General features: G+C 52.4%; 1 protein-coding gene across 2 annotated transcripts; it reads left to right on the forward strand.

Moving 5' to 3' along the window:
* On the forward strand, positions 1–22,991 carry E2F2 (E2F transcription factor 2). Of its 2 annotated transcripts, none has more exons than XM_041764904.1 (7): positions 1–663; positions 6,442–6,547; positions 8,775–8,994; positions 9,664–9,822; positions 10,841–10,955; positions 12,912–13,104; positions 19,540–22,991. In XM_041764904.1, the coding sequence occupies exons 1-7, from the start codon at positions 412–414 to the stop codon at positions 19,836–19,838; spliced, it is 1,344 nt and encodes a 447-aa protein (XP_041620838.1). In that variant the 5' UTR covers positions 1–411; the 3' UTR covers positions 19,839–22,991. The 2 variants fall into 2 exon arrangements, with proteins under 2 accessions (XP_041620838.1, XP_041620839.1); XM_041764905.1 differs by lacking the exon at positions 1–663 and adding an exon at positions 5,798–5,859.
* Positions 22,992–27,359: the final 4,368 nt, after the last annotated feature.

Genomic DNA, 27,359 nt, shown 5'->3' on the forward strand with positions numbered 1-27,359 from the left:
AGCCAGACGGGAGGGAGCCGGTGCACTCGGCCCCCTTCCCCGCCTGCGCGCACCGCCTCTCCTCCGAGCGCCCGGCGACCGCAGCGACCCCTGCGGGGAGCCAGCCGGACCCTAAGCGCCGAGGCCTCCCGGGGCGCGGGGCGGTGCGGGGTCGCCGCCGCCCTCCCTCGGGGCGGGCCAGCCCCGGCCCTGCCGCCGCCGCCGCCGCGGGGCGATCTCCAAGCGGGGATCTCCAAGCGCCCCGGGCTCGGCGGCCGGCCAGGAGGGGAGGGTCCGGCCGTGCCCCGCGGGCGTCCATTGGCGCTTCCCCGGCTCCGCGCCATGCCTCCGGCCGTGTGAGCCTCCGCGGGTCCCGAGCCCGCAGGTGCCCGCGGCGCGCCAGCCCGGGGGGGAGGGGGCGCGGCGCTCGCCATGCTGCGGGGGCCCCGGGCCCCGGCTGCAGCCGCCGGGCCGCCCTCCAAGGCACTGTCCGCGATGAGCCCTACCGAGCTGTGGCCGCCCGGCCTCAGCAGCCCCCAGCTCTGCCCGGCCACCGCCACCTGCTGCGCCTCGCTGTACCCGCAGACCGTGCCTCCCCCTGCGGCGGCCGGCACCTGCCTCGACGCCACCCCGCACGGACCCGAGGGCCAAGCGGTGCGCTGCGTGCCGGCTGGCCGGCTGCCGGTAATGCTGGGGACCTGCCCCCGCCGCCCCCCGCTCCTCCCTGTGCGGGTGCGGGTGCGGGTGCGGGGAAGGAGGGAGGAGCGCCTGGGACCCAGGTGGAGTTGGGAGGGAAAAGAGAGCTTGCAGCTTCCAGAGCGACCCGCTGCCCTGCACGTCTGAGTAGAAGAGCCTTTTAGTTTCGGGCTTGGACGAAATAACCTCATCCTTCGCAGTGGAGTGGCGTGAACACTGCATGGAGGAGTGTGGAGACCCAGCCCACTACCCCCCGGGGCACCGTGTGACCTTGGGCAGGTCCACGGAGGCGACATTGCCACCATTCCTTCATTCTTTCATTCATTGTGTGGTCCAGAAGCCGGTAGTGGGCATCTGCTACCGTGCAGGTATAGGGCTTGACCTAGGGGGACTTGAAAACGGGGGCAGGGTTGGAGTGTCCCTTAGGTCCAGTCCGGCTTGGACAGACTTCAGATTTCCAGCACAGCCAACTCTTTCCAATTATCCGCCCTCCCAGACAGCGAGTAGCAGGTGCAAGTTGGGGGCAGGCCCCTGGGTTGCCTATTCAGATGGACATTTCCTTTCTCAAGCCCCCTCCCCCCCGGGGGGGGGCATTGCCAGGGAGGGCCCAAAGTGTGGTGGCACTAGGTACAGGGTGTGTTTTGTGGGAGTGGAATTCCTGGAGCCCTTGAGAATGGAAACAACCATAGGGAAGGGGTGGGTGGGGTGGGAAAAGCCCTGGGGGAACTGGGTGCTGGGTGGGGAGCCTGGTTTCTGATCCTGACGCCACTAATTTACTGTGTTCTTGGACAAGTCTTGGCTCCAGTCCGGACTTACATTTCCTTTTCTTGAAAATGCATGTGTACATGGGGTCCTTGGGCTAACTCATCTCAGGTCATTTCCAGCTCCAGGTCCTGGGTTTTGGAAAGAGACTCCGGGGAGGGGAGGTGGGGCTGTTGCAGTTTGCTTAGTTGTGAGCGGTGAATAGTCAGGTGCAGAGATAAGACCATCCCTCACTGCCTAGAGGCATCTGCTCCGACCCGGGTCACTGAGCAGACACAGACCCCCGGGGTCTTCCCTGGATGCATGCTCCCTGCTACTGGAATCTTGCTTTGCCGGTGCTCAAGGCTCTAAACTTTCCAGAACCTCTTCCTGCTCATGATTTTCAACTAGGGGGAAGGAGGCAGGGGTGCTATTCCCATTTTGTAGATCAAGCAGCCAAAGATAACTGACAATGGGTTATCTCTCTTATGTTCAGCATTTTACAGCCTAAACCAGTTTTGTACCCTGTGAAGTAGGAGGCATGAGTAGCTCCAGGGAGAAACTGAGGCGCAAAATGAGGATGTGATCTGTCCAAGGTCATACAGGGTGATATATGACCAAGGCTGGTGGTCATCGGTTTCTTCTCTGCAGCCGTGACTTTCCCAGTACTGCCTGACCGAGGAGCTGGCTTGCCCCCGGGGAAGGGGCTCAGTGGCGGGTGCAGTCTCCTCTGGCCAGCTGCTTTCAGGCGCCCAGGCGGGGTTTCAGTGGCTGCGTTTCAGTAACAGCTGTGGTTTTGAACTGCTTCCCTCCCAGAGGAGCCCGGGTGCATCTGTCTGTAGCTCCCTCCCAGAGGGGCTCCGTGATCACAGCAAGAATGGTTCTCTTTTACTGAACGCCTCTTGTGTGCCAGGCACTGCTTGGCACTCTTCACATTCGTTATCTCGGCCAAGATGCCTGGGATGAGGCATCTTACAGATGAGGAAACTGAGCAGAGACGTGAAGTCACTTGTCCAAGTCACAAGCCAAGAAGTGGGAGAGTCTCCTTACATCAGACTACCCTAGAGGCTTGCCAGGCCCAGAGCCCCCTCTCCTGTCAGATGCCCCATGGCCCCCAGCCCTGTGGGCAGGCCTGGCCCCCTGCTTACTCATTTTACCAGGGTGTGACCTGGAACAGCTCCAAACCCAACCCTGGGTGTGGCCACTGTTTTGTGGCCAGGCTGCAAAGTGCAGGGTGAGCAGGATTTGTTGGGGAGCTGCTGTTTAAAGGGACCTCAGAGATGGCAACCAAGTTCAACGGCAGAATGAAGGCCTGGGCCCTGGTCTCCTCACTCCTTGTCTGAGGCTCTTTCCGGCACCCTCCGGGGAAGGCTTGGGATGCTCCTCTCTGGGGTCCCTAGTCCTGCCAGGCACATCACGTTATTCTGTTTCATTTTTGCCGGGATCTGTGAAAGGATTCTGCACAGTTCTCCTTCCTTTTGTCTGTCTTTTCCAAAGTCCCCCTGAGAACTATGAAAGCAAAGGAACATTTTAAGGAACAACCATACAAGGCAGGTCAGATGTGGAAATACAGGCTATGGAGTGGTAAAGCTGGGGTCTGGAACACTTGCTCCTACCCCCCGTCGTCTAAATTAGGACTCAGGGCTTGGGAGAAGCCTGGCTCTCTGCCCTGTGTGACCTTGGGCAAGTCTCTTCCCCACCGAGTCCCACCTTCGTCACCTTGCCACCCATGGTGAGGTTGTGTCTGGTAGTCTCTGACCCTCTGGCTTCTGGTGCTGCGGAGGAAGGAGCTTTGCTCTTCTCCCTTGGGGTTGGCAGGGGGAGCTCGAATCCTAACCAGGCCTTTAAGAAACAGCCAAAGGGGCTGCCTCCTAGGAGGCTCCACGTTAGAGCCAGGCTGGCCTGGGCTCTTGGCACATCTCTCTTTTTTTCAGTTTACCTCTGAACTTCCCCCGTGCTGGTACCCCTGGGGCTTTAGTGATAGCAGCTTCCTTGTGTGAGCAAAGCGCTTTGCAGCACTGTCGCTGAATCCCGGATGAGGTGGAGCAGATATCCCCACTTCACAGGTGGGGCTCCGGAGGTCAACTGACTTGCTGAGCTCCCCCAGCTAAGAAGGAGGCAGGCCCAGGTGGGAACCCCCATGGATGTGACTCCCAGGCCTTTGCTCAGGCTCTCCTTGGCTCTCATCTTTCTGGGCTTGTCCTGTGCCACCTCTGTTCTGTAGGCCCAGGCCCATCTGTGGGCTATGCCCTAAGGTATCAGGGAGATGGGCTTGGAAGAGGGACATTTTGCTGCTTGAGGTATAGGATAAGGGAAGGGACTGAGAGACGGAGGGAACTGATATGTTTGCATAAAGTAATGGGGGAAGGTGGGCACAGCCAGGTCTTTGCTCAAACTCCAGAAAATTCTCGGGGAATGGTCGTGGGATAGAGCTGAGATGGCCTAGTATGTGGTTCTGGGGCCAGACAATCCTGGGTTTAAACTCTGGCTCTACTCTTTACCCGTGTGACCTTGGGCATGTGTCTTACCCTCTCTGAGTCTCCACTTCTCATCTGCAAGCAGAGATTGCCAATACTGATGTTGCAGCACCGATGAGCACGTGATAGGCCCGATGCAGATATTCTGTTCAAGGTCCTTCCTATCTTGTACCCGCTCCTCAGGTAGTGAGGTTCTTCCTCCTGTGTTCTGTGAACTCAGCAGGGCCTGGCTCCTGTTGGGTGGGGGAGGTGGACCTGCTTGGGGTGACTCTGGGCTGTCCCGGCTCTGCCTCAGGTAGAACTCAGCTTGACTTCCCTTCCTCTCCTTGCTCTTGGCATTCCTCTTGAGGGATGCGTGCACGGTCCTGGATGGACAACTTTGACCAGGATTGATAAAGACCTTGGTGCTCAAAAAAAAAAAAAAAAAAAAAAAAAAAAAAAGACCTTGGTGCTCGCCAAGTCCCGGTTACTTCAGCTGTTAAATGGGGGTTGGCAGTGCTGGGGAGACTCTGTGAGGCGCTGAATGTTGGGGCTCAGCCCGGGGCATGTGGAAGGTCTCAATGAATGACTGGGCCTTTCTCTAGAGACAAGATAGGTCACATTCCCTAGAATCTGGGATTCAGCAGCTGAGAGGTTAAGAAAAGAATATTCCAGGGGATCCCTGGGTGGCTCAGTGGTTTGGCGCCTGCCTTTGGCCCAGGGCGCGATCCTGGAGACCCGGGATCGAATCCCACATTGGGCTCCCCAGTGCATGGAGCCTGCTTCTCCCTCCGCCTGTGTCTCTGCCTCTCTCTCTCTCTCTGTGACTATCATAAATAAATAAAAAATAAAAAAAAATGAATATTCCAGAGAGACTTCAAGAGGAATGAGCAGGGAAGGGTTTGGATCATGTCCAGGTTTGGGTAGGGGTGGAAGAGAGGAGCATCATATCCAGGCTTCTCAAAAGAAGGAGAGGTATAGGACAAGGGGAGGGACAGTGAGATGGAGGGAACTGGTATGCCTGCATAAAGTAATGGGAGCAGGTGGGCACAGCCAGGCCTTTGCTCAAACTCCAGCAAATTCTCGGGGAATGGGTGTGGGATAGAGCTGAGACAGCCTAGTATGTGGCTTTGGGGTCAGACCTGGAATCAGTCCAGGAGGACTTCCTGGAGGAGGCAGGAGTGGGGAGGGGAGCTGATGGCCGGAAGAGCTGTCACCACTTCCCACACCTGTCACCCCAGCTGTGCTCAGCAGCAGTTAGAAGTCTCAGCCCTGCCGAGCATGACCTCACTGTCAAAGGTTAAAATAGGCCTCTCTGCCCCAACCAACTTAGAGGTGTCTGGGTGATTAGGGGAGAGGAAGAAAATGGGCTTGGTGGCCCCTGAAGGGTGTGTCAAGGAAGAGACCAAGCCTGGATTTCAGGGAAGGGACTCTGCATGTTCTGAACACCTATGTGTGCTGAGCCACAGGCTGAGCACTTTGCAGGAGTTATCTCCTTGATTCCTCACCACGGTCCCTCAAGGTGGGTGTTTTCTGCTCCATTTTACAGAGGAGGAAACTGAGGCTCCTGGATGTGGAGCGCTTCCCCGAGTCCCATGCACACAGCAAGCCCGTGAAGGAGCCGGGAGAGTCAGGTCCAGGCCTCTGACCTGTGCCCCAGTGCCCTAGTAGCCTAGCCCTGCCCCTGCCCAGCCTAGCAGGAGAGAGAGGCCCCTTCCGGGCCAGTGCAGCTTCTGGGCCTAATTGGGGCCTGGTGGCAGCGGGGTGGAGAAGAGCAGATGGGTCTGTGGTTTGATTTCCCCAGCAGGTGTTTCCCAAGCTTGGCGGGAACAGGCAGGGGGAGCAGGGGGACCTCAGCTGTTTGTCCTTGAGATGCAGGGGAAGGATTCATTGTCTGCCCCTCTCGGCAAAGAAAGAATGGCAAATGGAGTCTATTCAGGAGACCCTGGGGCCCCCGGGGCCCTGGAGCCGGAGCCCAAACATGGGGGTGGGGAATGTTTGCTCTGCTTCCCGAAGTGGGCACCTCCCTGGGGTGTGGCACTGAGCCAGGAAGTCCCCTGGGCCTGGGCGGATGCCCAGCCCCACCCTGATAAGGGCCAGCTGTGGGGCTGTGATGGGCACCAGGGCAGGCGGGCCAGCTGCTTTTGCACTTGCTGGGGTGGGAGGCTCTCCCCAGCCTGATGTGGTTTGAGTCCTACCCACTCCTTCCTCCCTGCATCATCCTCTGGGCGTGGGGGTGGGGGGTGGTGGATGTAGAAGTGACCCTGGGGCCTGTAATTAAGGAACCTTGAGGTCTTGGCCAGACTGGCTTCCGGAGCCTTCGAGTACCTGGGCCTCAGGATGAGAGTGTCGTGTGCTCCTCCGAAAATGGGACTCCCTTTCCCCTGGAGGCTCACTTGGCCAGTCGCTGCTGGGTCTTCATCAAGTGCAATGAGGTTTCACCAGGACTGGGGGTAACTCGAGGCAGAGAAAGCAGCTGCTGGTGGCCTCTTTTCCCCGACTTGGGGTGGGGGGTAGACTGAAGGAGGAATGATTCTCAAACTCTGCCTCTCTCTCTCCTGTCTCCAAGGCCAAAAGGAAGCTGGACCTGGAGGGGATCGGGAGGCCAGCCATCCCTGAATTCCGGACTCCCAAGGGGAAGTGCATTAGAGTGGAGGGCCTTCCCAGCCCCAGAAGTAAGCCCAGCTCATGGGGTGGGGGCGGGGTGGGGGGTTCCGAGGGCAAGCTGGGCGGGCAGGGGCAGAGGGCAGCAGCAGCCCCACCCACATCATCAGGAGCCTATTTGTGGCACACTTCCCGGTTTACAAAGCAGATGCCTCTGTGCTCTCTCAGGGGACCTGCCTGTAGGGCGCACTATCCCCCTTTCACTGAGGAGGCAGCTTGCTTGACTTGCCCAAGGGCACACTGCTGGTGAGTGGGGGTCAGGACTCCAACCCAAGCCAGCACTGCTTCTCCCACGCCATATGCCACTCTGGTGACCAGAACATGATGGCTGGTGTTGTACTTGGGAGCTTTTCTTTTCTTTTTTTTTTTAAGTTTATGTTTTGTTCAGTCTGACCTTTTCTAAAAGGGATAACCCAGGGGCACCTGGGTGGCTCAGTCGGTTGAGCATCTGCCTTCGGCTCAGGTTATGATCCCAGGGTCCTGGGATCGAGTCCCATGTTGGGCTCCCTGCTCAGGAGTCTGCTTCTCTCTCTCCCTCATGCTACCACTCCCCCTGCTTGTGCTCTGTCATAGAAATAAATAAAATCTTTAAAAAAGAGAGAATCGGGATCCCTGGGTGGCTCAGCGGTTTAGCACCTGCCTTCAGCCCAGGGTGTGATCCTGGAGACCTGGGATCGAGTCCCACATCAGGCTCCCTGCATGGAGCCTGCTTCTCCCTCTGCCTGTGTCTCTGCCTTTCTTTCTCTCTGTGTCTCTCATGAATAAATAAGTAAAATCATTAAAAAAATTAAAAAATTAAAAAAAATTAAAAAGAGAGAATCCAGCTTAAAGAGGAGCAGGGCTAACCAGGGTCTTTCTCCCACAGGCAGAGAGCTCAGTGAGTGATTCAAAGGGAAGTGAAGCCTGGATTATTCTAACTCAGGAGGCTCAGAGATGAAGATCCAGGGGCTGCCCGGGTGGGTGCCTTTTGCAAGCTAAGCCGCCGGGAATTTCTGCTGCTTCCTCCTGATATGTTCAGTCAATACCCTGATTCCAGTCAGAGTTTTAGAAACTTAGAGGGGAACAATAATTTGGGGGGGGGGGTCAGAGTCCTCATGAAGAAAGTATGTCCTTAGGTGGGAAGCATGAGGACTCTGGTCACTCCTCTTGCGAGCCTTGGCTGTCTCGTCTGTAAAACGAAGCACAGCTAGATCAGGAATAGAAGAAAGTTGGCCCTCCCGTCTGTTGATCGGTGGAGGCTGCCTGGAGAATTTTATTGAGAGATAGTAAGCACGCTGATCCGTTAGTAGTGTCTGCCCAGGGTGCGAAACCTGACAGAAACAGCCTGTGTGCCAAATGCCTGCCACCCGGATGTGGACGGACCGTAAAGTCCCCTTCTGGAGGAATCTGAGGCTCTCCAAAACTCAGTTTCCAGAACTCCTTTGGCCACGAGCTTGCTGTATGATTTGCAAGTCACTTGATTGCCAAAGTCCTCTTGCGGTTTAAGATGCTGCAGCTGGGATGTGGTCTTGTGACATCAACCTCATTAAGAAAGGATCTTTCTTCATGAACCTGCCCTATTTGATAGTAGAGGACTGATTCCTTTCAGATAATCATTATTAGGCTACAGGTGGAAAGAAAAAGCAAGTGTAAAAATGCTCTCGAGTCCTGGCGCATCATCCTGTTTCTCCATCTACCTAATTCTAGATTCCTGACATAGCTGGCAGGAGAGGGGTTAAGAAGAAAGACTCTGGAGACCCTGGATTTAAATCCCAGCTTTGTCACTTTCTAGCTGAGTGAGCCGAGCGAGTTGCTTTCCCCGTCTGTTCCTTGGTCTTCTCATCCATAAAATGGGGAAGGCTGTACAGCAGACTTATAGGGTGTTGTAAGATTAAATTTGTTGTCTATGGAAAGTGCTTGGAACAGTGACCTAGACACAGTATTTGGTGGTGGTTGTGGTGGTGTTGCTATGGCTGCCTTGAGCTATGGTGGAAAGATGCTCTGAACCAGCAGTTAGGACGCTTGGTTTCCATCCTGCCCCTGCCCCTACCTGTGAGGCCTTAAACAAGTCGCTCCCTCTCTAGGTATCAGGCTCCCTGCCTGGACAGTGGTGGCGAATGATCTCCTGCCTCACAGTGCTCTGTAAACTGGAAAGTGGTCGCTCCTGTGTTCTTTTGAAGGGTGGTCCTTAATGGGTCCAGCTCAGTGGACCCCAGGCTGGCTCTCCCTGAGTAGTAACTGGGGCCCTTTCCTCCTCAGCCCCCAAGTCCCCTGGAGAGAAGACTCGGTATGACACGTCGCTGGGGCTGCTCACGAAGAAGTTCATTTACCTCCTGAGTGAATCCAAGGATGGGGTCCTGGACCTGAACTGGGCGGCCGAGGTGCTGGACGTGCAGAAGCGGCGCATCTACGACATCACCAATGTGCTGGAGGGTATCCAGCTCATCCGTAAGAAGGCCAAGAACAACATCCAGTGGGTGTGAGTGCCTGGGCTGGGGCCAATGGCACCAGTGGGTGCACACGTCATGGGTGAAAGTTGCGGGGGGGTGATATCCAATGGGTGTGTGTCAGGGCTGGAGCTGAGAGCAATATCTGATAGGCTTGCATGCTGGGAGCAGAGCCAGTGTATTTAAGAGGCATCTCTAGGACATGTAAAGGCCTAAGAGGACCCAGATCCTCTTGAGTTAGGAATCTCAAGATTCCTGTCTTCTAGCTTAGGAAAGTCTCCTGGGAGCTAGGCTATACCCACGCTCCTTCCAGCTCTGAGATATGAGTCCTCCAGGCTCCTTTCCTCCTACAAAGACCAGAGCAGACCTGTAGCCCCTGGCATGACCCCAAGAGAATCCAGACAAGGCATTTGGGGGAGGCTGGGGCATAGGGTGGACAGTGTTGAGAGCCCCTCAAAAGAGGGATCAGACTTGTTTCTTTTCCCTAGCCCAACCCCTGAGCTTCAAGTTCCAATTCCTAGCAGCTCCCTGGAAGCGAGGCAGGACCACTGATTGGCACAACCCAGGGGGCACTGTGTAGACCATGCGAATGGCCTCATTCTGGGGTTCCTCGCCATTTGTGCAGGTCTGCCCTGCAGCCCTGGGGTGGGTGCCCCCGGATGTGGACTGAGACTGAACTGGGGGGACTGCTCTGTTCCCAGAGGCAGGGGAATGTTTGAAGACCCCACCCGGCCTGGGAAGCAGCAGCAGCTGGGACAGGAGCTGAAGGAGCTGATGAGCATGGAGCAGGCCTTGGACCAGCTCATCCAGAGCTGCTCCCTGAACTTCAAGCACCTGACCGAGGACAAGGCCAACAAGAGATATCCTGTCTGGTGGTGGGGTGGTGGGGTGGTGGGGAGTCAGGGAGCAGGGCCCTGTTGCATGCTCAGATCTATATCCTGAGTTCGTGTGGTACCTCCCTGCACAGGCTAACTCGCCCTCCGGGTCTGGCAGGTCTGTGTCTTCCTTCCTCCTTGGCTTTTCCTCACAAGTCTATCAGAGTTACTCTCATCACAAAAGTAAGTCCATTTCTTTACATCTGAAAAATGGAGGAAAGAGAGAAACCGTTGCCACCTAACACAGCCATTGTCACTTACCTATACTATACACAGGGTACAGGTGATTAAGCAGAGCGTGGGCCTGCTATATACAACATTTTATATCCTGCTTTCTTCCACTTAGGATTATCACCATAGACAGTTTGTTTTTAAATATTTTATTCATTCACTTGACAGAGAGAGTGAGAAACCACAAGCAAAAGGGAGCAACAGAGGCAGAGGGAGAAGCATGCACCCCACTGAGCAGGGAGCCCGATGTAGGGACTCAATCCCAGGACCCTGAGATCACAACCTTGAGCTGAAGGCAGATGCTTCACCGACTGAGCCACCCAGGTGCCCCCACCATAGACAGTTTGATTGATTGATTGATTGATTGATTCATGAGAGACACAGAGAGGCAGAGACAGAAGAGGCTCCCCACAGGAGCCCAATGTGAGACTCGATCCTAGATCCCAGGATCACGACCTGAGCCAAAGGCAGCCACCCAACCACTGAGCCACCCAAGTGTCCCCCATAGACAGTTCTTAATGTTTACAAATCCTCCCTATTTGCTTGATCCACATGAAATTGTTACTATTGGAGCATTTTTTTCTTTTTAAGATTTTATTTATTTGAAAGAGAGAGGGAGCATGAGCAGGACAGGGGAGAGGGAGAAGCAGGCTCCCCAGTACCCTGGGACTACAGCCTGAGTCGAAGGCAGACGCTGGACCCACTGAGCCACCCAGGTGCCCCTGGGGTTTGAATTTTCACCAGTTGCTTCTCTTGACTCTCCTGCCTCTACACTGGCCTATGTGACTTACCAGGACATCCGTGCCGTTGGCAACTTTAAGGAACAGACGGTGATCGCTGTCAAGGCCCCTCCACAGACAAGACTGGAAGTGCCTGACAGGAACGAGGTGAGTTGGGGGGAGCATTTGGTGGAGAGCAGGGTTAGGAGGGTCCCAGACTGCTCTGTAGGCTCTGTCCCTGGCACTGCCTGGCCTCACGCTTCCCAGATCCATTCTAGTGCCCAGAGCAGGATTGGTGGTCTCTGATCTAGGACAGAGACAGTGGAAGCTGGAAAGGATAAGAGATGTCAGATACTGGCCCAAGAAAGTCTCTGGTCCTGGCATCTTTCTGCATCCCACCAGCCCCTGCTGTCCTGAATCCCACATACCGTGGTATTTGTGCTCGCCGTAATCCTACTAACCATGCCTAGGTTAAAGACCACAATTCTTTTTTTTTTTTTTAAGATTTTATTTATTGATGAGAGACACACAGAGAGAAGCAGAGACATAGGCAGAGGGAGAAGCAGGCTCCATGCAGGGAGCCCAATGTGAGACTCAATCCCCAATCCTGGGATCAGGACCTGAGCCAAAGGCAGACGCTCAACCGCTGAGCCACCCAGGCATCCCAAGACCACAATTCTTAATACTCCCTTATGAGGCCCTCTGTGCTCTGACCTCACCCGCCTCTTCTCTCATTGTGCTTTGCTTCAGCCACACTGACTTTTCTGCAGTGTCCCCACCACATTAAGCTCATCTCCAGTATAAGACCTTCTGCTACCCTCTCTCCCACTGAAGTGCTCTTCCCTTTTTCTGCCGGCTTTACTGCTGTTCATCCTACAGGTCTCAATTCAAAATCACTTCCTCAAGGAAGCCTTCCCCGATTACCCCCCAGATTTCATAACTACCTGGGCTTTTCTATGGCACTTAACCTCCGTTTTTGGGATATACTGGTGATTATGTGATTACGTTGTAGTTTACCTATTAGAGTGTAAGCTCTACAAAAGCATATTGCATTTCCGGTGGCACTCCCAGCCCAGAGCTAGACACATAATACATGCTCAAGAAATAATTCGATTAATGGAAGGACATTAAAATAAATGAGACCCCACCCTTGCCGTGAAGGAGCTCAGGACCTCATGGGAAAAAGACCCAAGCAAGCAGTCATGCTGCCATTTATAGACTTAAAGTTTCTGTGAGGGCCCAGAGAAAGGACAGCTGGAGGAAGAGCCCACAGATGGTTACATGTATTGAGTCCTAAAGAATGAACAGGATTTTTGTTAGGGGAAATAGGGGGAGACATGCGTATTAGAATGGCACATGTGTAGTTGATCATGGGAGGGAAGAAGCAGGAGGGGGAAAGCCAAATATCAGGACTCTTGGTTTCAAAGCCCAGTCCAAATGGCTTAAGTTGGGGTGGGGGTGACAGATCCAGAGAGGAGATTTGGGAATTGCAGGCAGGGCTAGATGTAGAGCTCAAACTGAGAGGTGTAGAGTTCAAACTCAAACTAGAGCTCAAACTGACTTTTGGTTCACCCCATGCCTTCTGTCTTCCTCTGCCATTCTTTGTGCTGCATCCATTCCCAGGCGGGCTCCCCTCTTCTGGTGGCAAAGGTAGCTTTCCTGTGAGACCAGCTGGAGGAGGGGGGGCCAGTTGGGAAGGGGGTTTCCATTTCCAAGTCCGGCAGGAGTCCTGGGTCTGACGCTTGTGGACTGAGCTGAGTCATGTGTTTCCCTGAACAAGTCACCATCACTGTGATTTTCCCAGCCTGCACCCCAAGCTCACCTGGTGCGGTTGGGAAAGGTGTTATCCCCCCTGCTCTCAACTACGTGACTTGAGAATAGGAGTGGAGTGGTTTCCCAAAGGAAAATCAAGATATTCTCCCTCAAAGAAGGGAGCTTGGGGACCAGACAGGCAGAAGGAGCAGATGCCCACCACAGGTCAGATGGGGCAGGCGGCAGGGCCCAGCTCAGGAGTTGAGCTTGCTCACATGGATGGGTGTCTATGGATGTCCATCCGTATACCCCAATCCGTGAGTCAGTGCCCTGCTGCCCAGAGCCGTGACCTGGATTCTCTTCTGCCTCTAGGAGAACCTGCAGATCTATCTGAAGAGCACCCAGGGGCCCATCGAAGTCTACCTGTGCCCAGAGGAGGTGCAGGACCCGGACAGTCCTGCCAAGGAGCGCCTCCCCCCAGCCTCCACCCTTGGCCCCAGCCCTGACTCCACCCAGCCCAGCAGCAGCACTGACCCTGGGATGACAGACCCCGTGGCATCTTCAGGTAGGACCCTCTGTCCAGAGGGACAGGAGGTGGGGAGGGCAACCAGCCTTAGAGTTTCCTCTTACGTGGCAACATTTGTTGGGCAGCGAAGGGCCAGCTTGCAATTTACACTTTATAAAGCATGTGTGTTCTTGTCTCAGTGGGTGGCTGATGGTGCTGTGGGGCAGAGGGGTCCTGGGTTTGAATCCCAGCACTTCCAGTTACCAGCTATGTGACCTTGGACGCATCACCTAACTCCGCTTTGCCTTAACCTCATCTGTAAGTTGGGCGTCGTAACTACGAGTATCTACTTCCTAGGATGTGAGAATTGAATGAATGAATATAGGTAAAGCACTTGGAACAGTGCCTGGCAGTAACTGCTAGCTATTCTTATCAATGTAAATCAGCCACAACTGCTAGAACCACACTTCTTTTTTCCTTTTTTTTTTTTTTTAAGATTTTATTTATTTATTCATGAGAGATACACAGAGAGAGGCAGAGACACAGGCAGGAGAAGCAGTATCCATGCAGGGAGCCCGATGTGGGACTTGATCCTGGGACTCCGGGATCACACCTTGAGCCAAAGCCAGACGCTCAACCATTGAGCCACCCTGGCATCCCTAAAGATTTTATTTTTATTTATTCATAAGAGACACAGAGAGAGAGAGACAGAGACACAGGCAGAGAGAGAAGCAGGCTCTTGGTGGGGAGCCCGATGCGGGACTCAATCCCAGGCCCCTGGAATCACGACCCAACCCAAAGGTAGATGCTCAACCACTGAGCCACCCAGGTGCCCCATGACTACAGATTTTGGAAGGAAAGTTCAACTAAGATTTTTTTTTAATTAATTAATTTTATCTTTATTTTATTATTTTTCTCTGTAACTAAGATTGTTTAAACCACAACTACATACAAGGTCCAGCTACTGTCACATTATTCTTCGTAGCAATTCTTGAGGTAGGCATAACTGTTCCCAGGTTAGAGGTAAATAAACTGAGGTAGAGAGATGATGCGACTTGCCCAAGGTCTCCTAGTTAGGAGAGAGCAGAACTGTGTCTTGACCCTTGGTCTCCACACTCCTAGCCGAGTCCTCTCTCCATGAGCTTGGAATAAATCAAGGAAGGGGCTGCTGAGCTGCCCCTGTCTGGGAGGTGGGCCATACAGCTAAAGCTGGCTTTATGTGGCTGGGTGGCTGGAAGCATGCGGCAGTCACCAGGGGGCAGATAGGCAAGGAGAGGTCCAGGGGAGGAGTCTGGAAGGAATGGAAACGGGAGCCTGGGAAGCCTCCTCCCCGCCCCCCAGGATGGTTTTTGCCTTTTACTGGCATCACGCATCACGCCAGACTGACAGCAACTTTGAGGCCATGGAGGCTATTGTTCAACTTTCTGTTGTTGTTGTTGTTGTTTGTTTTTAAGATCTTATTTATTTGTTTGTTTTTAAGATCTTATTTATTTATTCATGAGAGACACACACAGAGAGAGAGGCACCATGCAGGGAGCCCGATGAAGGACTCAATCCCGGGTCTCCAGGATCACGCCCTGGGCCGAAGGCAGTTGCTAAATTGCTGAGCCACGCAGGGATCCCAAATTTCTGTTTTTTTAGCAGCAGAATCCCTTTCAGTAGAACCCTGGTGTTTAAACAAACCGGAGCTCAAGCAGGTCTGATGGAAGAGGCTTGGTGGGGCATCTCCAGAACACAGGCTGGATTCCATTTCTTTAAGTCAAAGGGTCCACGAACTGCTACCTGCAGGCGAGAGCTGGCCTGTTTTTAAGGGGCCCATGCGCTATGAAAGGTTTTCATGTTTTTATTTATTTATTTAAAGATTTTATTTATTTATTCATGAGAGACAGAGAGAGAGAGAGAGGCAGAGACATAGGCAGAGGGAGAAGCAGGCTCCATGCACCAGGAGCCCGATGTGGGATTCGATCCCAGGTCTCCAGGATCGCGCCCTGGGCAGGCGCCAAACCACTGCGCCACCCAGGGATCCCCTCACCCTTCGTTTTATACATGAATAAGCTGAGGTTCGGAGAGGGCAAGCGACTTCCCTAAGGTCACACAGTAAGTTGGTGGCAAAGCTTGGACAAGAACCCAGATGCTCCCCTCCCCCCAGTTCTTCTCTGGTGACCTCTGCTGTGTCCTGGTCTGGTCAGGGGACCCGGGCTTGTCCCTGCACCAGCCATCTGCCCTTCCGGGCACCTCCCAGGGCCTATCTCCCACTCCAGACCTGTGCCCCACCCTGTGATCCCTCCTCCTCTGCTCTGCTTTCTCACTCTGCTGTCAACATGAGCACAGCTCTTCAGGTTAGAACCACGTTCACGTCAGATGTCCTTGGAGACCTGGGGCAGAGGTGGGGACCCTCCAGCATAAGCAAGGGTGAGGTTTTAACCTGGGTTTTACAGAACAGCTGTTCTCCCAGAAGAAGTAGAGGCTGACAGAGCACTTGGTGGGGGCCCAGAAGCCAGCTCTATGCTCATGCCATGGGTGTCCTCTCCACCCTTGTCATGTGGTCTCTCTCTTTTTTTTTTTTAAGGTTTTAAAACCTTTCTTAAAGGTTTTAAAGCCCCACCACCGGGCTGCTCCCCCTGCCCCTTTTTAAGATTTTACTTATTTATCCATGAGAGACACACAGAGAGAGGCAGAGACACAGGTAGAGGGAGAAGCAGGCTCCATGCAGGGACCCCAATGTGGGACTCGATCCCAGGACCCTGGGATCATGCCCTCAGCTGAAGGCAGATGCTCAACCACTGGGCCACCCAGGCGCCCCACCATGTGGTCTCTTAGTGATGTCCCTGGCAAAGGGAACAGAAGGACATTTCCTGGAAGGCACGCACGCGCGCGCATACACACACACACACACACACACACACACACACACACAGTTCTGGCCTGAAGCAGTCATTTTGAGGTCTGAGCACCAGGAGCCATACCTGGCCTTTGGACCCAGGTTCTGGCATCCCCAGGGGCAATCACTACCCCCTGGGACATCAGTGTCTCTCGTCTGTAACAGAAGGGCTTTGGTTAAGCGTTGCCTCTAACATCGCTCCAGGCTCTGACATTCTGAGGTAAACCTAAGTGTGGCTACAGCGCCAGAGTTGACTCTGGGAGACGGGGAGTTGAGTTTGCATCTCACCTGCTGTGACTTGGTGACCCGGCCCCTCAGAGCCACTGTTCTCCCGTCTCTAAAACCAGGACACTTAAAGCCCTCATGATTACTGGGTGGGTTACAGGGAGTGAGACAGCATGAATGTGATTTTTTATTTTTATTTTTTTTAAGATTTTTTTTTTAAATTTTTATTTATTTATGATAGTCACAGAGAGAGAGAGAGAGACAGAGAGAGGCAGAGACACAGGCAGAGGGAGAAGCAGGCTCCATGCAGGGAGCCCGACGTGGGACTCCATCCTGGGTCTCCAGGATCGCGCCCTGGGCCAAAGGCAGGCACTAAACCGCTGCGCCACCCAGGGATCCCTTTTTTTAAGATTTTATTTATTTATTTATTTATTTATTTATTTATTTATTTATTTATTTATTTTTTTATAAGATTTTATTTATTTATGAAAGACACACACACACAGAGAGGCAGAGACAGGCAGAGGGAGAAGCAGGCTCCATGCAAGGAGCCCAATGTGGGACTTGATCCCAGGACTCCAGGATCACGCCCTGGGCCGAAGGCAGATGCTCAACCGCTGAGCCACCCAGGTGTCCCATGAATGTGATTTTTTAAAAAGCTTCTGTGAACCAACCGCCTGCTCTGTGTGGTTTGGAGATACCAAAGTGAGTCTGAGCCATCAGAGTGTGGTGCAGGCCTAGACAGGATGAAGAGCACCGCCCTTGTGGGTGTGATGAACAGCGCCAGAGAGCAAGGTCCAGCCAGGCCCACAGCAGAAACTTCCACGCGCCTTATCTCCCTGCTGTTCAGCATGTTGGGGAGGTGGAGCCTCATTTCTCCTCAGAGAACACTGAGGCTGGTGAGGGGTGGGGCTGGGGTCCCAGCTGGGTCCGTCCCCTCCTCCCAAGCCAGGCCTTCTAGAACCCCTGCAGGTCTCAGCAACATGCTAAAGAAACATTGCATTTTTTTTTTCACTCAAATATATTTACTTTGCTTCTTTGAGCCTCTTTCCTCATCTGTAAATAGGGGTCACAATATCGCCTCCTGTGGGGCCACTTGAGTGTCCGAGGAGGTTGAAAGACGCCTCTCCTTGAGCACAGAGCCGGCCATGGTAAGCCCTTGGTAAACTGGAGCTCTTCTCACTGACAAGGGCAGCACTTTTCACTGAATCCTCTCAGCAACCCTGTGAGGTGGGTAGGATCACCCCCATTTTAGAGGTGAGGAAGCAGAGGCTCATCCACATTAGGTCACTTGCCCACAGACACACTCAGGTGAGTGAGGGGCTGATCAAGCAGGCGGACACACCAGCACAGCTGTATTTTCCACGGAATGCTTGGTTGGGGCTTAAGGCATGACTCCAATGGTGAGATTCTGGGCATCAGGATATATGGGGGACGGGGGTCCAGGTGCCTATTCCTCGTTCCTGTGTAGCAAGTCACCCTGTGACCTCTAAGGAGAAATGCACTTGGTGTGCTCCAAACAGCCAAGCCAGTGTCTCTGGAGAGGCTGAGTGTGAGCAGAGGGAGGCAGGACAGAGGGAGCAGGAAGTCAGGCAGGCACCGGATCATGCAGAGCCTTCTCATCCCCGGTGGAACCTGGCTTTTATTCCCAGCCATTTTTAAGCTAGAGCAGAGTCAAGGCAAGGTGACCGGTAAGGAGGCCCCAGCAGCACTCTGGTGGGAGACGATGGGCTAGAGAAGCATCACAGTGGTAGAACTGGAGAGAAATGGGCAGCTTGCAGAATTCATTCGGTTGTGCCAGTGACCCATCTCACTGCTGGGCAGGATGCTGTGGAAAAGGCAGGATTATGTGTGATTCTCGGGCCTTTTGGCTTAGGCAGCTGAGTGGGTAGTGGTCCCTTAATTGAGGGGAGTTTGGTTTTGAGGAGTTTGGTTTTGACATGCTAAGTTCTGGGGTTAGCTGAGACACCTAGGCAGAGGTCGTAGAGGAGCTCAGAGCTCCAGGGGTCCTCTGGAAGTGGTAGATCTAGAGAGGGATGTAAGGCCAAGGGGCGACTGTGGTCACCTGGGAAGATGTGCAGCCAGAGAGAGGAGTCTGAGGATTGAGCCCTGAGGCCTGAGGGCTTAGAAGTGAGGAAGAGGATTCAGCAAAGGAGACAGAGGAGAAGCAGCCAAGGAGGTTTATTATTTTTTTTAAAGATTTTAGGGACGCCTGGGTGGTTCAGTGGTTGAGCGTCTGCCTTTGGCCCAGGGCATGATCCTGGAGACCCGGGATCGAGTTCTGTGTCGGGCCCCCTGCGTGGAGCCTGCTTCTCCCTCTGCCTGTGTCTCCCCACCCCCCCTGTGTCTCTCATGAATAAATAAATAAAATCTTTTTTTATTTTATTTTATTTATGTATTCATGAGAGATAGAGAGAGAGGCAGAGACACAGGCAGAGGGAGAAGCAGGCTCCATGCAGGGAGCCTGACGTGGGACTTGATCCCGGGCCTCCAGGATCACGCCCTGGGCTGAAGGCGGCACTAAACTGCTGAACCATCTGGGCTGCCCGCCAAGGAGGTTTAAAAAGAAAACCAGGAAAAAAAAAAAAAAAAAAAAAAAAGAAAGAAAAGAAAAGAAAGCCAGGAGAATCTAGTGTACTAGAGCCAAGTAAAGAAGGTGTTTCCAGAAGGGTGTGAATAACTTCACCAGATTATGCTGGACGGTCAAGTAAGATGAGGCCAAGAACGGACTATTAGGTCTAGTGATAGGAGGTCACTGGTTGAGTGGCATGGTGGGGACAGACTCCAGGTTGGAGGGGTTGAAGAATGAATCATGATGGAGGGAAGTGGAGGGTAAGTACAGGCAATTCTTGAGAAATTTTGCTACAAAAAGGAGCAGTCAACTGGGTGGGAATTGGAAAGAGTCATGAGGTCGGGGAGGATGCTTTTTAGGAGACCTTAGAATGTGTCTGTGTGATGATGGGAATGATCTGGGAGAGAAAGAAATTTGGTGATGCAGGAAACAGAGACTGTGCTTTCAGCGTCCAGAGCCTTGATGGTGCAAGTGGGTAGGATTTTTTGTTTTATTTAAAGATTTTTACTTTTAAGTAATCTCCACATCTGGCGGGGAGCTCAAACTCACAACCCTGAGATCAAAAGTCACAGGCTCTTCTAATTTCCAGATGCCCCAAGGGGTAGGATTTGGGGAGCAAGAGATCCCACCTCCTTCAAGAGTTGGGGAGAGAGTGTGGGAGAATGAGGGCGGTGGCTAGAGCTGTGCCCAGAGAGGGAGGGTGTCCTGTGTCACTGGTTGTGTGGCAGGAGAGAAGAGGATGCACAGTCGTCCAGAGAACAGGAGGACTGTTCTTGTGCTCCAGGTCCGGGTATGACCTCTGTCTGCTTGTTTCCAGCGCCAGTGCTGACTCCCCAGCAGGTTCTGCAGCCGCCAGCCCCACCACCGCCACCACCGCCACCCCTGCCACCACCGCTTGTCCCCCTGGAGGCCACCGACAGCATGCTGGAGCTGCCACACCCACTTCTGCAGCAGACTGAGGACCAGTTCCTGTCCCCAACCCTGCCATGCAGCTCTCCCCTGATCAGCTTCTCCCCGCCCTTGGACCAGGACGACTACCTGTGGGGCCTGGATGGGGGTGAGGGCATCAGTGACCTCTTCGACTCCTATGACCTCGGGGACCTGCTGATTAATTGAGTGGCCCTGCCTGCCGTCAGCAGCCCGCCCTGTCTCTACCTCCTCACAGACGGACAGGCCCTCTGCCCGCACAGGGATGTGGGACACAAGGTGTTGCCCTCAGGGTATGGGGGCCTCTTCTCTGTCTTGCGCCCCAGCCAGCTGAAGCTGTCTCGGGGTGCGGGCATGTAGAGGATCTGGGGGAGGAGTGTATCAGGGGTTGGGTCCTCTCTTTCCTGATGGAAGCTGGGCCTGGGAAGGTCCATCCAGCTTCTGACCTCTGACCTCTGACGTGAAGGGCCACAGGTGAGGCAGCCAAATCCAGGGAAGGGCCCTGCCCCTGCCTTTGGCTTTGGGACCAGGGATAGAATTAGGACCCTGAATTTATCAAGAAGCACTTAATGCCTTTGTATTTATTTCAGGTTGAGTTTTGTTTGTTTGTCTTCCCTGAGTTTTTAGCAGGGAGATTGTTCTAGTTTCTAGTAAGACTTCTCAGACAGGCCCAGTGCGGTCTACTGTCCAAGGGCCGGCTGGGGCTTCCAGGGCCTCAGGCCGCCTCCCGGATTTCCCCGCAGCAGGGGGCTGGGTCGCTGGGGAGCCGTCCAGTCTGCTAGAAGGCTACTTGCACTTAGGCCTCATAATGCCAGTAGGTGGTGGCCTCAGGCCCTTTGGCTTCTCCTGCCCCTGGTCTCCAGCTGAGGCGCCAGCCTCGGACTCCTGGTCTCCTCTGTCCCAGAGATGGCTGCCAGGAACCATCCCAGGGGCGGCTCCTATGGAATTCCCTACCTCTCCTTCCCCTTAGAGTATAGTGACCCTCCAGGGAGTCAGCACTGAAGAGCCCCCGGGGAGGCACAGACAGGAGCGTGGAAGCAGCTAGAGTGGCTGCCTAGGGCACTTTTCCTCCATTTTTGCCTCTTGCTTGGGACAAGGGGTGTCTTACAGTGAGGGAGGGAGCGGCAGTCCCCCCCGTAGAGAAAGATGGGATTAAAACAAGAAACTGCCAGAAAGCACCCCCTCTGGTAGCTGCTGGTACTATCCTCCCCTCCCTAGAAGGATTTTTTGGTTTATTCAAGGAGTCGTTCTTTTGAGGATCTCCTCTCTCCACACCCACTGTCACACAAACCTTCCTCGTCCCCCCAGGATGGAGGTGACCAGGACTTGGTGGCATTTTGGCTCCTTTTGTCAAGGGAATGCCACAGGGCTGACAGGAGGAGTCTTCACTGCAGATCAGACCTTGGCAGCTAATGGGGAGACTGGCTTATGTTACCTGTCTCAGGGTCCTGAGGTCTCTTGCTCTCCGCCCCCACCCCGCCACGTTCCACCCAGAGGCTTGTCCATCCCACAGTGTCTCTGAGGCCCATTTGGGTGTGGGTGTAGGGGAGGGCACCAGCTCTCCTCCCAACCCAACTTGGGGTGGGGCTGCCCTGGGCTGAACCAAGGCTGTGCCCTTTGGAGAGAGGCCACCCGGGATGGTGGTCTAAGAGGCCTGCCACCCACCCTCAGGGAGCTAGGTGTCCTCAGGGGCTCAGCTGGGCAGCACTTTTTTTTTTTTTTTTTTAAGTTTGTAGCATTAAGTTGGTTTTAAATATGTAGTTGGCCTCATGGGATCGTTCGTTTGCTGACCAGAAGCTGGCATCTGAAGTTTGGGAGGTGGACTTCTTTAGAGGGTGGGGTCTGATGTGCGCTAATTCCCATACGGGGACAGTCATACCTTGTCATTTTCGCAACTTCCCTTGGCCCCGAACTGTGCCCTCATAGGAATTGTCGACAGGTCACAGTTGCCCAGCCCTGGAAACAGGGCTAATTTTGTCTGCTTTATGGAAATGCTTTGGCCTCCCCTCCCCAGAGACACTCAGGAGTCTCATCAGAAATCTCTTTGGAAGCCCACCACATCCAGAGTCAAGGGATGACCTTGGCCCTTGGGCAGGGGACAGGAGTGATGCGTGGAATGTGCATGGGGGCAGAGGGGCATGGGAGTCCGGCCGAGATGGCCTTGCTGTTCTGTGGTCTGGGGGGCTGCCATTTACCCATGTCCCATCTCTGAAGACCGATGTTTGACTTCCATGCCTTTGGCTCCGTCTAGAGTTTTCTCCTAGAATTAAATCAGAGAAAAGGGAGAAGAGGCCTGCAGGACCCACTGGGAATGAGTTTAATAGTAAAGTCTGGCCAGAATGCAAGCTCATTCCCCAAATGCCCAGCCATAGTGCTGGACAGAGGGGCTGCCCCTTGAGCCCATGGCCTGTGCCCTGAATAGCTGCCTCCATCCTGGGCTATCCCCTCCACAGCCTGCCCGGCCCCAGGACTGGACCGCCCAGGCCAAGCTGCAGACTGTGGGGAGTGACAAGCTCACGCCTCTTTCTTGCCAGTGACACACTTGAAACCTCTCAGAGTTCCATCAAGTGCTGTAAGAATGCATTTTGGATGGTATTTCCTTTAGGGGCCATGTAAACTTTAGAACTAGGGGTTGAAGAAAAGCCACTTTGCTCTCTGACCCCCAAGTCACCGGTGTCCCCAGGGCCGCCAGAGGCTCAGGGGCTCCAGGGAGCGTAGAGTTGGAGATTCAGAGAGATTTCCTCAAACCAGGGACACGCTCCCATTTCCCTTTCCATTAAAAGTGTTCTCTAGACCAGCATGGTGGTGTCCCTTCTCCACAGCAATGCTGTGGTTGGACCGGTGTTGCTGTGGGAGTAAGAGGGGGATTGTGAAAATCAGAAAGCTGGTTCTGGGATGGTTTTGACTTGACTTTCCCTCCCCAAGTGTTCTCAACCTCCGTTCTTCCCTGTGTTTGGTTCTTAGTAAAAGCGTTGGGGTGTTCCCACATCTGAGTGCCGTGTGGCTTTAGTGCATTTGAAGTAAAAACCTTTTTGGGGTTGTTTGCAAGCAGCTGTCTGGTTCTCATCATTGTGTCCCAGGGTCCCCACCTCATCCCGGGACGCTGTTCTCCCACAAGGACCCTGGGTGGCCAGAAGCCCAGCCAGCCTGCTGGTTCCTGGGTGAGGGAAGAAGCCTTGTATATGGCACATGTGTCTCAAGGGTGATTAGGCCCAAGGGAACCTGGTCCCTGTGCTGGGACCCTATACAGGTCTTTTACCTCTGGGCTGGTTTTGCACTGGGTCTTGCCTTGATGAGCACCATGTAAACCTCCTGTTGTGATAATTGGGCATTAAATGGCAACTCTAGACATCTAGACTCTTGTGCTTTCTGAAAATCATTACTGAGTGTGGTGTGGATCTGGTCCTCTCAGGTCGAAGGTGAGGATTATCCTGACCACCTGGCTGATTTCTCCCCAGAAACAGCCCCTCTTTCCCACATTGGCTTATTACCATGCCTGAAAATTTACTACTAAGCCACTGAAGAGTTAGCAGCACCCGGATTTAAAACGTGAGCACCTCCCCTGCTCTGCCACCATCCCCTCTCACCTGGACTGCTTGGCAGGCTGGCTACCCATTCTTCTCCATCCCATCCTCCGTGTCACTCTTCTCAAAGTATGGTCCGAGGACCAGCATTACCAGGGAACTTGGGAGAAATGCATATTCTCAGGCTCTGCCCCAGACCTTCTGAAACTCAGAGTGGGACCCAGAATCTGGAACTTAGTGAGCCCTTCAGGTGCTTCTAAGGCAGCTGCAGTTTGAGTGCTCATACCCTCCACCACCCCAGAGTTCCCTCTAAAGTGCGGTTCTGATTATGTCACTCCTGTTTAAGGGATGGCTCCTCTGCACCCTCACTGGCCACTCCGTCCCACCCACCATAGCCACATTGGGCTTCTTAGTTACTGAAAATGTTTTCCCTCTGGGGATCCCTGGGTGGCTCAGGGGTTTAGCGCCTGCCTTCGGCCCAGGGCGAGATCCTAGAGGCCTGGGATCGAGTCCCACATCGGGCTCCCTGCATGGAGCCTGCTTCTCCAAATAAAAATCTTTAAATAAAACTTTAAAACGTTTTCCCTCTGCTGGCCCTTTACACATACTGTTCACTTCAGCCAGCGTGCCTTCCCTTCCATTCCAACTGAGCAGGTGCCTGCTTACTCCTTAAGGCCCATATCAAGAGCCTTTTTTTTTTTTTTAAGATTTTATTTATTTTATTCATGAGAGACACAGAGGCAGAGACACAGGCAGAGGGAAAAGCAGGCTCCCTCTGGGGGGCCTGATGCGGGACTCGATCCTAGGACCATAGGATCACAACCTGAGCCAAAGACAGATGATGTTCAACCACTGAGCCACCCAGGCATCCCAAGAGCTTTTCTTATAGTTTGCTTAGATACTCAATGTAACCATTAATACTTTGCACACAGATATAGTTCTTTTTTTTTTTCAGATATAGTTCTTTATGGGTTATTAAACACCTCTTATGTGCTAGGCACAGAGGAGATTGAAGTAAATAAAAGTAGTCCCCATCCTTAGGATGTTCATGAGACACAGGTGTATAAAAATACAATTACAAATAACGTGATGGCTGCAGTAACCTACATTATAGGAGTAGGAGGGAGGCTCATTAGGAAAGGCTTCCTGGGGGAGGCGATGCCCAAACTATGACTTAAAGGATAAACAGGATTAGCCTGGAATGAGGATATATGGAGGAGACATCCCTTCCAAGCAGAGCAATGAATATTTTCTGTCCTGTCATTCAGCAGACAAGAGAGTTTCATGGAACACTGTCTGCTGCCCCAGCTTGGCCAATTTGGAGCTTTTGCCCTGGGAAAGCTCCCCCCCCCCCCCCCCCCCCCCCCCCCCCCAGCCAAACAGGTTGACACAAACCCTGAGGTCAGTGGGATGGGGGCCTAGGTTAGACCTAGGGTCCTGTTAGACCACAAGTAGACTAATGAGAAGGGTGTGAAACCTGACACCAAGAAGTCAGTTTACATGGGACGTCTGGGTGGCTCAGTCTGTTATGCAGCTCCTTCAGCTCAGGTCATGATCTTAGGGTCCTGGGATTGAACCCCACATGGCTCCTTGCTCACCAGAGAGTCTTCTTCTCCCTCTCCCTCTGCCCCTCCCCCTGATCGTGTGCTCTCTCTCTCAAATAAATAAAATCTTAAAAAAAAAAAATAAAGAAGTCAGTTTATGCGGAAGGCATGACGATAATCTCATCCAGGTAGATGAAGCCAGGTCTGAAGCTTAGGACATTAGTAAAGACAAGGGGACATAAAAAAGTTGTCATGTGTTGAGATTTATATGTGTCTGGTCCCAGTGCCATGCTAAATCCTTCACACATCATCATCTCCCTGAGTTTATGAAGTCAGTGTTATTACCACCAGTTTACAGATGAAGAAACATTTAGTTTAATTTTTTTTTTTAAGATTTTACTTATTTAGTTGAGAGAGAGACAGAGGCACAGGCAGAGGGAGAAGCAGGCTCCTCTCAGGGAGCCGGGTGTGGGACTCTATCCCGGACTCGGGATCACGCCCTGACCCGAAGGCAGACACTCAACCACTGAGCCACCTGGGTGTCCCTAAACATTTAGTTTAAATGAATTCTCAGGTAACCCTTATACTTAGCCGATGGGAATGTAAAAGGGTACTACCACTTGGAAAACATTTTGGCAGTTCCTCAAAAAGATAAAACTACCAGGGCACCTGGGTGGTTCAGTCGGTTAAGCATCTCTTGATTTTTTTTTTTTTTAAGATTTCATTTATGTATTCATGAGAGACACACAGAGAGAGAAAGAGAGGAAGAGACACAGGCAGAGGGAGAAGCAGGCCCCATGCAGGGAGCCCAACATGGGACTCGATCCTAGGTCTCCAGGATCACGCCCTAGGCTGAAGGCCGCACTAAACCGCTGTGCCACCTGGGCTGCCCTTTTCTTTCTTTTCTTTTCTTTTCTTTTCTTTTCTTTTCTTTTCTTTTCTTTTCTTTTCTTTTCTTTTCTTTTCTTTTCTTTCTTTTCTTTTCTTTTCTTTTCTTTCTTTCTTTTTTCTTTTCTTTTCTTTTTTTTTCTTTTCTTTTTTTCTTTCCTTTTCTTTTCTTTTCTTCTTTTCTTTTCTTTTTTTTTTCTTTTTCTTTTTCTTTTCTTTTTTAAAGATTTCATTTATTTATTCATGAGAGACACAGAGAGGAAGAGACACAGGCAGAGGAGTAGGCCCCATGCAGGGAGCTGCATCTCTTGATTTTGGCTCAGGTCATGATCTCAGGGTCATGGGATTGAGGCCTGAGTCCAGCTTCGAGTCTGCTTGAGATTCTCTCTCTCCCTCTGCCCCTCCCCTCTCTCTCTTTCTCGTCTCTCTGTGTCTCTCAAATAAATAAATCTTTAAAAAGCTAAAATTGCCATAGGACCCAGGAATTCCACCCCTAGGTATCTATTCAAAAGAAATGAAAACATGTCCATGCAAAGACAAGACTTGCACATGAGTATTCATAGCAACATTATTCATAATAGACCCAAACTGTAAACATCTAACTATCCATCAATTGGCTCTTATGAATAGAGTTACAGAAATCTTCAACAAGATACTAGCATGCAAAATGCAGCAACATATAAATAAAAAGGACTACACACCATGGGATTTATCCCAAGGTTAATTTAAAATCTGAAAATCAGGGGCACCTGGGTGGCTCAGTCAGTTGAGCATCTGACTTGATTTCAGCTCAGGTCATGATTTCAGGGTTGTGAGATCAAGCCCCACGTTTCAGTGTGCAGTCCCACTGGGTGTGCTGCCTGCTTGAGATTCTCTCCATCTCATTCTTCCCTTCCTTGTCTCCCCCACAGGTGCGCGCTCTCTCTCTTTCTCTCTCTCTTTCTTAAAACAAAAATCTGAAAATCAATTAATGTATCAGTAGAATGAAAGATAAAAACTATGTGATCATTTTAATAGATGCAGAAAAAATATTTAAGAAAATTCAATCACTTTTAATCACTTCATGATTAAAAAAAAAGAAAGTCATATGCCTGAAACTAATATAACACCATATGCTGACTATACTGGAATTAAAATGAAGCACTTAAAAAAAGAACAACCTTAAACAAACTGGGGATAGCAGGGAACTTTCTCAACTTGATAAAAAGCATCTATGAAAAACCCACAGCTAGAATCATGCTTAATGGTAAAATACTCAATGCTTCTCACCTAGATCAGAAGATAAGGATATCTATTCTTTCTGTTCCTATTCAACATTGTATTGGAGGTTCTAACCAGGGCAATTAGCCAAGAAAATTATTATTATTAAAGATTTTATTTACTTATTCATGAGAGAGAAAGGCAGAGACACAGGCAGAAGGAGTAGAAGGCTCCATGCAGGGAGCCTGACGTGGGACTCGATCCTGGGACCCCAGGATCATGCTCTGGGCCAAAGGCGGCGCTAAACCTCTGAGCCACCCAGGCTGCCCAAATTATTATTTTTTAAAGATTTTATTTATTCATGAGAGAGACACACAGAGAGAGAGGCAGAGACATAGGCAGAGGTAGAAGCAAGCTCCATGCAGGGAGCCTGATGTGGGACTTGATCCTGGAACTCTGGGATCATGCCCTGAACCAAAGGCAGTTGCTCAACTGCTGAGCCACCCAGGCGTCCCTAGGCAAGAAAATTAAATAAAAGTCACACAGATAGGAAA

The sequence above is a fragment of the Vulpes lagopus genome, chromosome 8 (genome assembly GCF_018345385.1).
Source record: "Vulpes lagopus strain Blue_001 chromosome 8, ASM1834538v1, whole genome shotgun sequence".
NCBI classification, from domain to species: domain Eukaryota; kingdom Metazoa; phylum Chordata; class Mammalia; order Carnivora; family Canidae; genus Vulpes; species Vulpes lagopus.

Bases quoted from the DNA above. Each gene is read 5' to 3' on its own strand.
- E2F2 (XM_041764904.1), top strand. From the start codon at position 412: ATGCTGCGGGGGCCCCGGGCCCCGGCTGCAGCCGCCGGGCCGCCCTCC. The intron at 6,548-8,774 runs GTAAGCCCAGCT...TTTCCTCCTCAG, and splicing joins GGGCCTTCCCAGCCCCAGAA to CCCCCAAGTCCCCTGGAGAG. The intron at 13,105-19,539 runs GTAGGACCCTCT...GCTTGTTTCCAG, and splicing joins AGACCCCGTGGCATCTTCAG to CGCCAGTGCTGACTCCCCAG.